Here is a 12,337-nt window from a genome sequence, read left to right on the forward strand (position 1 = left end):
GTCTTACCTTGCAAGTCGCAACTTCACTCCAGGACACGGCATCTTCAAGCAGCTCTCCGCTCCAAGCGGTACCCTTCTCCAAGCAAGAGTCATCTCCAAGCAACAGTCATCCCCACACGTCAAGTTCTCCCTTTACGCGTTTAGAGTTAAATGAAGCCGAGTACATAGAGTTACTTTGAGTTTCATTCCCCTGGCGTGTCCGAACCTAACCACAACACGCGTAGTCTTAGCCTGTTGACATTTAAGACATTCTCTGACAAATTTCTTCACATCTTTGTCAATGCATGGCCACAGAGCCCTTACATGCTTAAGTACCGCCCCGGGGCAAAGCTCTCAGTGACGTCCCCCCTTCCCCCCATCACCATTCCTTACTGCCTGATATAGCTATTGGCTTGAGAAATAATTAAACATATTTTAAAAATGTTATTAAATGTTCCTATTGCAGAAAGGACAAGGGGAATCATTTCATGTTCTATTGATTCTAACGCAAAATTCGTATATTACGGTAAAATATTCTGGGCTCCTCTGACCTTTTTTTTTTTATTGTTATAACTATTTTGTCAGCCTTGTGGGCGGAGTGCCAAGAATAGAATTGCCGCCCCCTAAATGTGCCTCCTCCCCCCCCCTCCATGTGAGGGCCCTGAATGGCCAGAAGTAGCATTGTTTCACTTAGAGGTGGACTTAACACCAGGATGGGAAAGGTTATGCAAAAAAAGAGACTGCGTTATCTCGTAAGGATAACGGGACAAAAGGCCAAGGAGCTTTAATACAGGTATCACACCGAAGTGTCAAGTTAGAGGGTAAGGTGAACTTAGTCTAGACTTGAAAGTCTCCAATTCATCATTTGTTTCCTGTCTTTGAGCGATATCACTAGTCAAAGCCATCGAGTGATACAGCGCATGTTGGGCGCGATAAGCAATTGACGACATTGTTGTCATCGCGGATGTACTCGGAAGAAACATATTCAGAGATGACGGAGTGTTGTCGTTGTTGTCTGTGATATTTAGCAAGACTTGGAGTGAAGAGCTGTCACTAGAGGTTTGTGGTCAAGGAATAGGGTGAATGCATGGCCATCAATGAGGGACTTAAGATGCAAAACTGCGAGATAAGCAGCCAATAGTTCGCGGTCGTAGGTATAGTAAGTACATTGTGTGTCCCGTGTCCGAGTTTCATAGAGTAAAAACACAGGGGCGTTGGCTCCCTGTCTATTAAACAGTATTCGCCTTCAAAGTCTCCCTCTTGGACTGACGCAGCAAAAGACTCCTTCAATAATTTGAAGTAAACCATACTGGATTGTCCAACCTTTTTGGCCGGCCATACACTATCATGTACACCTGACAGGTACGCCTGAACAGTCACGCCTGTCAGGTATACCTGATAGTGTATGGCGGGAAAAACTAGCCTCTCAGGCGACCTGACAACTGATGAAAATTTGATCAGTTGTCAGGTCGCCTGAGATAATAAGGAGAGAAAGTACAACTCATCTTCTCGAGAATCCATGGCGAACTGACAAACTTGACAGGTATGCATGAAGAGTGTGTGTGCTCCTCAGGTATCAGGTATACCTGACAGGCGTAACTTTTCAGGCGTACCTGTCAGGTGTATATGATAGTGCATGGCCGGCATTAGGTTACCCTCACTCATACCTACAGACTATCAACTCGTGACTGACCGTTCTGAATTGAATTGAATTGAATTGAAATTGAATTGAATTTTTTTTTAATTGAATTTTATTTGGATACAATCGTACATACAATAAGTACAATACATACAAGACTCAATATTATACACAGTATATATAATTGTACATCCGAGGATGGCACAGAAAGTCAAAAGACTTATTTCCACTGTGGTGCCGCCCTCTATCAAGTCATTGCCCGGCCAGCATACTGTCCAAAATCACTGCTCCAACAACCCTGCTCAGAAAACAAAGACGATATCCTTAATATACATTTACTGTTCGATGCTGAAGCAGAAAACCTGGAAGCGAACCGCCAAGCATTTTGTAACTTCTGGCAATACAGAACGAAGTCCGAAAATAAACGAAACGAAACCCAAAACGGACTTGGGGTGCCGAAGTCAAGGCATTCACCCCTACTACTACGGCTGCTGCTACTACTACTACTACTACTACTACAACTACTACTGTATAAGGAACTCGTTAATCTTCACGGCTATGCTTTGTTCAAAAGCGTGTGCTTACTACTTGAATTCGTGAGTGGAATCAAACAGCAGTTATGTAGCTTCGTGAATGATAAGGTATTCGCTTTTGGCATTTGTTTCACTTTAATGTCCATTTCGCAGTTTATTTGGCATTCTCAGCAAGGGTAAACGTGTGATTTGCCATGGTATTGGATCACGTGTTGGACTCGTGATCGACAGCTGTTTTCCTCCCGGAAGAGAGCTCATATATGACCGATGTATGGATGTGTATACAGATGTTTGCCAGCCTCGCGTCTGTTATTCTTAGATATGTCATTGGATTTTATCATTCCGAGTATTTTGAACCCCATATATGAGTACCGCAGATTGATTTATAGCTTTATCATACCGTGTATTTTGAGTCCCAAATATAAGTACCGCAAATTAATAGTAATGTCAGTAGTAATTGGGTAAAACGCTAGAATCACACAAACTCATATTTAACATTAAACATATGTTGTACAATAGCTCTTAACCTAATATAGTCTAACCTAATAATAATATTAATAATTACAATTACAATTGCCGAGGATAACAAAAAAACATATGAGCTTATTTCCATTGTGGTCCTCATTAGAGGGGACTAGAAACAGCTATGAGTAATACCAATCGGTACACATATTACACATAAACATTATGATAGACTTGCTAATGCTAATAAATTTTTCGTAACATACGATTGAGACCAATCTTTGAGCACCAACATAATATAGGAATATTGCATTGTTGATCAGGAACAACAGAATGGTACTAAAAAGTACCAAAAACAGTATGAATATCAGATCAGTGTAACACCATTAGTGATATACTACATTATTCTATTGCTGTAGCAGCAAGTGTAGGACAATAAAGGGGGTCCACCCCAGGGTATGAGTAAATGTAATGTATCATGGGATAGAAGGTTGTAGGCCATCAACATTTAATTATAGTTAATGCTACATGGCAGTTTAGTTTTTAGTACCATTCTGTTGTTCCTGAGTTTGGGTCACATTAATTTATTACAAAAATATTTAAAATTACCTGTACTTCAGGACGGAGTGGGCAAATACACATAAATTTGAGCACCAGGAAGTGAATGTACATTATAATCTGTAGCACCAGAAGTAGGGTACAGGGGACCAGTACTGGTATGAGTAAAACAACAAGGATCTGGAGGGAAAGGTCTAATTATTTTGTTGCCTGGTACCCAGATTCACCAGGCAAATATTATGATCAGATTATAACTGTTCTCAGACCATACCTGAAACATATACCAAACTATTACAAGCAAAACAAAGGTGGAAACCAGTTTTAAACATCAAACATTGTTATACTACACTAAATTTTTCAAGGACAAAAAGGTAAGGTCAGAACAGTTATGAGTGAATGCAAATTTGGATGGTATTACTCATGGAGTCTGGTATCCCACACTAGACTAGTAGTACATAAAATCAAGGCTGTTCTTGGTCCATAGCTGAGGCATATAGTAATCCTTGACTTTTCTTGGAAATAACTTTGCTATTCGACTGCTTAATGGAGATAGGTAGTGAGTTGCATAATTGAATCCCTGTGAAGTGAAAGCTGTTCTTTGTGAAAGAACCTGCATGAGTTACAATAACCCTTGACTGTTCCGAGTTCAGTTCTCAGCAGTTAATGTACAATTCACATATGAAGAAGCAGAATTTTGAATGACATTGTAAACATGGTTTTCTTTCAGTTGCTAGACACAAAATTTTACAGGTAACATTCCTACTTTGCTAAATTCTTCTATGCCAATATGACTATTTTGAGGTAAGTTTAGCTTAAATCTAATGATCTTATTATGTGCAACCTGTAGCCAAGACTTTTTTTTTGCTCAGACTATTGAACCAAGAGCTACAAGCATAATCAAAGCGATGCTGTATCACAACTGAGACCAGAAGCTTCTTTGTTTCCATATCAAATTTTCCGGCCTTTCTGGATAAAGATTTAACCTTATGTGAACGCTTGGATACAATCTTATCCATTAAGGCATTCCCTGAAAGGGACTGATCTAAGGCTATTCCTAGATAAGTTACTTCTTGTTTTGACTCCAAGACATTACCCACACATCTGACCTCTACACAGTGGTGTTTCCTGAGGTTAGGTTTGGATGCAAAGACAATACTTTTAGTTTTACCAAGGTGTAATGACAGCTTGTAATCTATGAACCAGTGCTGGACTGAAGATGCTTAAACACTCAGAGCCTCCTCTACTTCAACTGGGGCCCTACCTGAGACAATTAGGGTGGAGTCATCTGCATAGAGCAGTAATTTATAGTTCACTGCCCCTGGCATGTCATTGACATAGACCAAGAACAGAAACATCCCCAGAATTGAACCTTGTGGCACACTACAAGTTATCTGTCACCTGAGAAGGCTCCATTTAACTGTACAAGTTGTTTGTGTCGTGTGAGGTAGGACTTGAACCAGTCAGTATAACCTTAAAATAGCCTTAGGTTGTCATTCTGATTTATGAGTAAGATTGCCACAGGACACAAATTTGTCACATAGATTTAATTGTAACTCATTTAAGACTTCTCACTCGGTAACCAGAACTCTATTTATAAGCTAATTTCACCAGCTTGTTTTGGTGCTGGTTGATAGAGGGGCTGGGGTGGGGGTGGCAGTGGATGAGTGTAGCCTACCCAACCCCATGTAGGTATAGGTGGTGACAGGTTCAATTAAGCTAGTAGGGTAATGTATTTTTTATTTAAGGGTGTCAGAAATAATTATAGCTTTATCCATAGGATCTTAGTACAGTACTAGTTCTGCTACAATTAACTTGTGTATATCCTGAAAAATAAAAAACAAAAGTAGCAATACAAATCAATATCAGATTCACATGAATCACATGATGAAACATTAACAGCCTACTATGATTCAATTCTTCAGGTCACTTGAGCTCCCTGTCTTGCTGTGAGACATGGATGCTGAATGCTTGAATGTGGACATGAAAAGATGTTTTTGGCACTAAGTACCTTTGGAGAATGACTGTGTATCACTGAGATGACTTTGTATCAAACCAGAGACTATACTGTGAGGTTCAGTCTAAGCCAGTTAACAACATAATTCATGAACATCAACTCCAAGTATGTGGGCATGTGGCACATTTCCTTGATGTTGATCCTAATCAAAGGTATGTCTTCACAAGAGACAACCCTTGATGAAAGAGATAAAAGAGGTGCCCACAAAACTCATGGCTGGGGCAAGTTGATGAAACCTATTGAGAGTTGTTTGGAGTGAGAAAGGTGGCTCCACAGGAGCTTACTCGAAGAGACCATAGGGACTGGTGCCGGTATGTGAGTTAAGCAATGTGATCCCTGGCATATGCCCCCAACTGATGATTGTTGATGATGACAAGAAAAAATATGGATTATATCTCTACAATTGCTTAGATTAATATTATAATGTTTTGCTAAGATAATAACATAGGAACACCACTAACCAGTGTATATTAAATGATGTAGCTTCCATCATTTATTTGAGTCAGATGAGTGAGATGAACTGAATATGTCTTCCAAGAGAAGGTCCTATTTAGATTCAGGTCTTGTGAAGCAAACACAAAATGTTATGGTGTTATATTAAAATAGACTCCTGTGACCAGCTTGGCTATATCCCACTTCCAAATCTCATGACCAGATGAGAAAGCTAGAGCAAAATTTGGGTCTGTTTGTAGTGGCATAAATAGGCATGTAGCTATTGGATGATATTCAGAGCATTTCTAATAAAAAGGTAGAATGCAGTATATCATAGCACCATATCTGTTAGAATTTTACCTATTCTATGCTAGGTGATAGTATGTAGAAAGAGTCTGTTTAACCCTTAACAGGTAAAGGTCTTTTTGACAAACGATTCAGGTAAAGCGGGGTCTGACAGACCCCAAACACAAAAAATAAAAATAAAATACTTCTACTGCATTTATTGACATAGAAATCAAAACATATGTACTTCAACTTATATTCTTCCATTTACATGCTTAAAAGTGACTATAATTGTTAGACATATATTTTAATGAAAATTAAAAAAAAAAATGATGAAAAATAAGATATTGTTGACCTCAGAGGGTGCTTGACTGAAAGCATGAAACATGAAGCGGTTGGTCATCATCATTTTGTAGAGACCAATGTCCCAACTATCTTTAAGGAAAAGCAGAGCTACAACAAATGAATAATAAATGTGTTTCATAAACCATGAAATCTGAAGAAAAAAAACGAGGTGATTATTTTGACTTTGACCAATTTTACGCAAAAATTATGGACTGGTTTTAATGAAATTTTCAGGGAAGGTTGATACTAGGTCCAGCAAACAATCTATAAGTTTTTAATGGTATCTAAGTTTATTATTTATAAGTTTTTATGGCTCTAAGCACTCCTACCCTGACTCAGCAAAACCCCATCCTTCATTGACGGAAGTTTGTGGTCTCAGAGGGTTTTGAGTTTTCTTGAGAGGACACGAGTCGAGCAATTCATACATAATGCTAGTGATAATGAAGAACATATTTTATTGGATATACTGAAAGTGGAATTTGTGATGCTGAAGAATCTAATTGCAGTCATCGCAGATAGGGGTTGAATGGCCCTGACACACTGGTCTTTTGCAGTGTAGGCAGTAGTTCTTGGTCTTCCTGTCAGACTTCCGGTCACACAAGGCACATCGCTTTCTCATAGAAGAGGTATCCGCTTGCTGATGGGGCATGTTCAAGCCAAAGACCGTTCTGATGGTCATCAAAGTACTTTTGTGCATCCCCTTGAAGTTCATCCTCTCCTCTGCCCATGGCCGTATCATCTCTTCTGCCAGCTCAATCAGATACTTCCGGCGTGATGAAAGTTCCGCCTGTCCATCACGTTTCCTCATTTCATTGCAGGTGATATAGGAGTTGACACCGGCGGCGTTGACCAGTCCGTACATTATGCACAAAGGCCACCGTTTGGTTTTTCGGCTGCACGTATATCGGGCACACATTTGATCAAACGCGTCAACCCCTCCTTTTGTGTTGTTATAATACAAGATGATTTCTGGCTTCCCACAGTCATCCATAACAGGTTGTTGCTGCATTGAGATCAACTGCACAAATTTTTTCTTCTTCTTGTCAGGTAAATGTGACACAAGTGCCATGGTTGTGTCAAAGAGGAAAGCCGTGCACCCTTTTCTGATGACCGTCTTGTCTGTCTTGTCTGGTACTTGTGGCTTCTTGTCCCTCAGTGTGCCTACATATGTGAGCCCATAATTTTTCAAAAGATCTTGTACAAGGTGGATAGATGAGAACCAGATGCATGTGTGGGAATAGAGTGGCTGAGGTGTCCTAAAATGTGGCGAGATGTCAAATCTTATGATGATATGAGAAAAATGTGAGAAGAAACATATTATCAACAGAACAGAAAATATCAAACATTTATATGTAATACAAAATATGTGATACAAATTAAATTTGAACTAAAAGAGGGGAAGGATGAAATAAATTACAGCTGTATGTGTGGGAATAGAGTGACTGAGGTGCCCTAAAATGTGGCGAGATGTCACATTTTATGATGATATGAGAATAGTGTGATCTTGTTGTGAGAAGAAACATATTAACAGAACAGAAAATATTAAGCATTCATATGTGATACAAAATATGTGATACAAATTAAATTTGAACAAAAGAGGGAAGGATAAATCAATCAAATAAAATGTGGCGGAATGTCATGCTTTATGATAATATGAGTATAGTGTGACCATGATATGAAAAGAAACTCACATTACCAGAACAGAAATTAAACATTGTGATAAAAATTAATGTAATCAAAAGAGGGAAAATGGAATAAATTAAATAAATAAATTAAATAAATAAATTAAATAAATTAAATAAATAAATAAAATCAAACTCGGATGTATGTTTTTCTGTTGATAAAAAAGAAGAAATTATTATTTACCCATAAGTATAAATGATAAAACATTTATATGACATGAACAAACCTCAGGTAAAGTGGGGTCTGACAAACCCCACGCTACTCACACCTCAGGTAAAGTGGGGTCTGACTGACCCCACGGTACTCACACCTCAGGTAAAGTGGGGTCAGACGGGCTCAAAAGCTCTATAAAGCTTATATAGAGCAAGATTCAGGAATGACCCTATCACCCCATTAAACTACTCCACTGATCAAGAAGGTATATGGGAGTACATATCTGTATGTAATATATTAGTATATTAAAATTAAAAAACAAAAAAGTATGGGGTCTGTCTGACACCACTTTACCTGTTAAGGGTTAAGTACATAGGGACTTGACTATGAAATGGTTTGTGTAGAAAACATCCACAATCTTATTATTACACAATCTCAGAGTTAGAGGTCAATAATATACAGTAATTACATTTTCTTTTTTTAGGATGAGGGTAACTATCAACATTTCTTTGGAAGAGCTATCCAGAAATTCCATGTTTGTCATACAACGAAGAGGACCAAGTGTGACTTCTGTAGCACAGCAATCTCACAAGACTTCTTAAATATCACATGATGACCACTGTAGCGAAGCCTTTCCAACAGGACATATGCAATGCAACTTTTTCAAGTAAGGGTCATTTCAAATGTCAAGTGACTGACACTGTAGAGAAACGATTTCAGTGTAACCTGTGCGATGCAGCCTTCTCAAGAAAGGGTGACCTCACACGTCACGTGTTGACTCACACTGGAGAGAAACCTTTCCAGTGTAACCTGTGCGATGCAACTTTCTCTCTAAAGGGATCTCTCAACTCTCACATAATGACCCACACAGGAGAGAAACCTTTTCAGTGTAACCTGTGCGATGCAGCTTTCTCACAGAAGTGTAACCTCAACCGTCACATGATGACCCACACTGGAGAGAAGCCTTTCCCTTGTAACCTGTGTGATACATCTTTCTTACAAAAGAGTGATCTGAAACGTCACATGATGACTCACACTGGAGAGAAGCCATTTCAATGTGACTTGTGCGATGCAGCTTTCTCACTAAATAGGTCTCTCAGAGATCATGTGATGACTCACACTGGAGAGAAGCCATTCAAGTGTGACCTGTGTGATGCAGCTTTCTCACAAAAGAGGTCTCTCAGAGATCATGTGATAACTCACACAGGAGAGAAGCCATTCCAGTGTGACCAGTGTGATGAATCTTTCTCACAAAAGAGGTCTCTCAGAGATCATGTGTTGACTCACATTGGAGAGAAGCCTTTCCAGTGTAACCTGTGTGATGCATCTTTCTTGGTAAAGGGATCTCTCAACTGCCATATAATGACCCACAGTGGAAAGAAACCTTTTCATTGTAACCTGTGCAATGCAGCTTTCTTACAAAAGCGTGACCTCAACCGTCACATGATGACCCACACTGGAGAGAAGCCTTTCCATTGTGACCTGTGTGATGCATCTTTCTCACAAAAGAGTTACCTCAAACGTCACATGATGACTCACACTGGAGAGAAGCCATTCCAATGTGACCTGTGTGATGCAGCTTTCTCACAAAAGAGTTATCTCAGAGATCATGTGATGACTCATACAGGAGAGAAGCCATTCCAGTGTGACCTGTGTGATGCAGCTTTCCCAAAAAAGAATCGTCTCAAAAATCATATGATAATCCACACAGGAGAGAAGCCATACCAGTGTGACCTGTGCAGTTCTGCTTTCTCTAGAAAGGGTGCTCTCACACAGCATATGATGATCCACACAGGAGAGAAGCCTTTCCAGTGTGACCTGTGCAGTGCAGCTTTCTCACAAAAGATTCAGCTCAAAAGTCACCTGATGATCCACACAGGAGAGAAGCCATACCAGTGTGACCTGTGCAGTTCTGCTTTCTCTAGGAAGGGTTCTCTCACACAGCATATGATGACCCACACAGGAGAGAAACCATTCCAGTGCAACCTGTGTAATGCAGCTTTCTCACAAAAGTGTTTTCTCAAACGTCACATGGTAACTCACACAGGAGAGAAACCATTCCTGTGCAATCTGTGTAATGCAGCTTTCTCACAAAAGTGTTTTCTCAAACGTCACATGGTAACTCACACAGGACAGAAATCATTCCAGTGTAACCGTTGTAATGCAGCTTTCTCACAAAAGTTTGTTCTCAAACATCACATGGTAACTCACACATGAGAGAATCCTTTCTAATATGACCTGTGTTATGTAGCCTTTTCGAAACTGATTTTAAATGTCATGTGATGACCCACACAGGAATGAAGCCTTTCCAGTGTGACCTGTGTGATGCTGCTTTATCAAGAAAGGTTATCTCAAACTGCATATGATGACCCATACTGGAGAGAAGCCTTTCAAGTGTGACATATGCAATTTTGATTTTCAAGAAAGGTTGCTCTCACATGGCATACAATAACCTACACTAGAGAGGAGCCTTTCATGTGTGATGTAGGTGATGCAACTTCCTCACAAAAGAGTTGTATGTCATGTTATGACCTGCACAGTATAGAAGCCTTAGGAGAATATTCATCTCAAATGTCATGTGCTTACCCACTCTGGAGAGAAGCCTTTCCAGTGTGACTTATGCTATGTAGGTTTCTCACAAAAGGATGATCTCAAATATCACATGATGACCCACACTGGAGAAAGGCCACTTCAGCAGCATGACCTGTGATATGGAATATTCTCACAAGAAGGTGATCTGAAATTAAATGTGATGTCCCACATGGAGAGAAGTTTGTCCACTATGACCTGTGCAATGCAACTTTCTCATGAAGGAGTAATATCAAATGACATATAATGATGAACATAGGAGAGAAGCCATTCCACTGTGACCTGTGTAATGTAGCTTTCTCATGATGAAGTAATGTCAAATGAGATATGATGATCAACACAGGAAAAAATCCTTTTATAGTGTGATTTTTGTGGCACAGCTTTTTCATGAAATGCTTTAAAGAATTACATGATAACTTGTGCAAGAGAGAAACTTTTCTAGTGTTACATTGTGTTGCACATTTCTGACTAAAGACTTGATATGTGTGGGGAGACAATCATTAGATTCAAAATCAAACCTATGGCATTTGAGACAGAAATGAATGTGACAGATTTAAAAATATATATTTGGCTACCAAGACATTTCTATACATGTCTGTATGAATAAGTACTGTACGAAATTATTATGATTTAATGATCCTGTAATAGTCATACATATACCAGTTGAATTGTTTTAATGATTGTTTTATCAGATTGGAAGATCTAAAATCTGTTCAGCTCAATTTATATCTGATATGTTATTGAAACAGTGGAATGCCACTTGATCTGTAATAAAAAAAAATAAATGAAGTCGTTTAATGAATGTAGTGTCATTTGTTAGTATTGTGAAACTTCATAATAAAAAAATTGGAGATGGTTAAAGAAAATGGAGAAAAATGAGAGATAAGCCAGTTGTTGTTTGCTGATTGTACTGTGCCTGTTGCAGGATCAACAGAGGGATGAAAGAGTTTAGTGATGGAGTTTGGAAATGTGTGCAAAAGAAGGAAGTTGAAGATGAATGTGGGTAAAAGTAAGGTGATGAGATGTACAAGGTAAAAGGATAGCAGCAAATTGGAAGTGAGCATTAAAGGAGAGGCTGCAGGAAGTGGATAGCTTTAGATACTTGGGAGAGTATGCAGCAGGAAAGGAGTGGAGGTGGAAGTAGAATGTAGATTGAGAGAAGCAATTACATTTGGGGATGAATGCTAAGAGGTTGTATGAAGGGGTGATTGTGTCGACAGAACTGTATGGGGCAGAAACATGGAACATAAGAGAAAAGAGAGGAAGAGTTTAAATGTGTTTGAGATTAAATGTCTTAGAAATGTGGTAGGGGTTACTAGGCTGGATAGAATGAGAAATGAAGTGAGGAGGAGAGCAAGGGTGGACAAGGAATTGGGAGATAGGGTTGATGAAAGAGTATTACGATAGTTTGGACACATGGAAAGAATGAAGAAAGATTAGTAAAAGGGGTGTAGAAAATAGAGGTGGATGAAGTGAACATGAAGGGTTTATCAAGGATGAGATGGATGGATGGGGTAAAAGGGGCATTGAGCAAGAGGGGAATGTCTGTTGAAGAAAGGGAGAATAGAGCAGATAGGGGTGAGTGGAGAATGGTTGTGTATGGATGATACTGTGATGTATGGAAAGGAGTGGGTGGGGGATAGGTTAAGGAGTGGTTATGTGTGA

The 12,337-nt window shown here is 39.2% G+C and overlaps 1 protein-coding gene across 3 annotated transcripts; it reads left to right on the forward strand.

Moving 5' to 3' along the window:
• Positions 1-1,856: 1,856 nt before the first annotated feature.
• On the forward strand, positions 1,857-11,446 carry LOC143037589 (uncharacterized). Of its 3 annotated transcripts, none has more exons than XM_076206046.1 (2): positions 1,857-2,259; positions 8,568-11,446. In XM_076206046.1, exon 2 carries the CDS (start codon positions 8,693-8,695, stop codon positions 10,298-10,300), a length of 1,608 nt encoding a protein of 535 aa, XP_076062161.1. In that variant the 5' UTR covers positions 1,857-2,259; positions 8,568-8,692; the 3' UTR covers positions 10,301-11,446. The 3 variants fall into 3 exon arrangements, with proteins under 3 accessions (XP_076062161.1, XP_076062159.1, XP_076062160.1); XM_076206044.1 differs by having other exon boundaries at positions 1,857-2,214; XM_076206045.1 differs by lacking the exon at positions 1,857-2,259 and adding an exon at positions 2,735-6,014 and having other exon boundaries at positions 8,446-11,446.
• Positions 11,447-12,337: the final 891 nt, after the last annotated feature.

The sequence above is a fragment of the Oratosquilla oratoria genome, chromosome 22 (assembly GCF_046742065.1).
Source record: "Oratosquilla oratoria isolate Oo_2021 chromosome 22, ASM4674206v1, whole genome shotgun sequence".
Lineage (NCBI taxonomy): Eukaryota > Metazoa > Arthropoda > Malacostraca > Stomatopoda > Squillidae > Oratosquilla > Oratosquilla oratoria.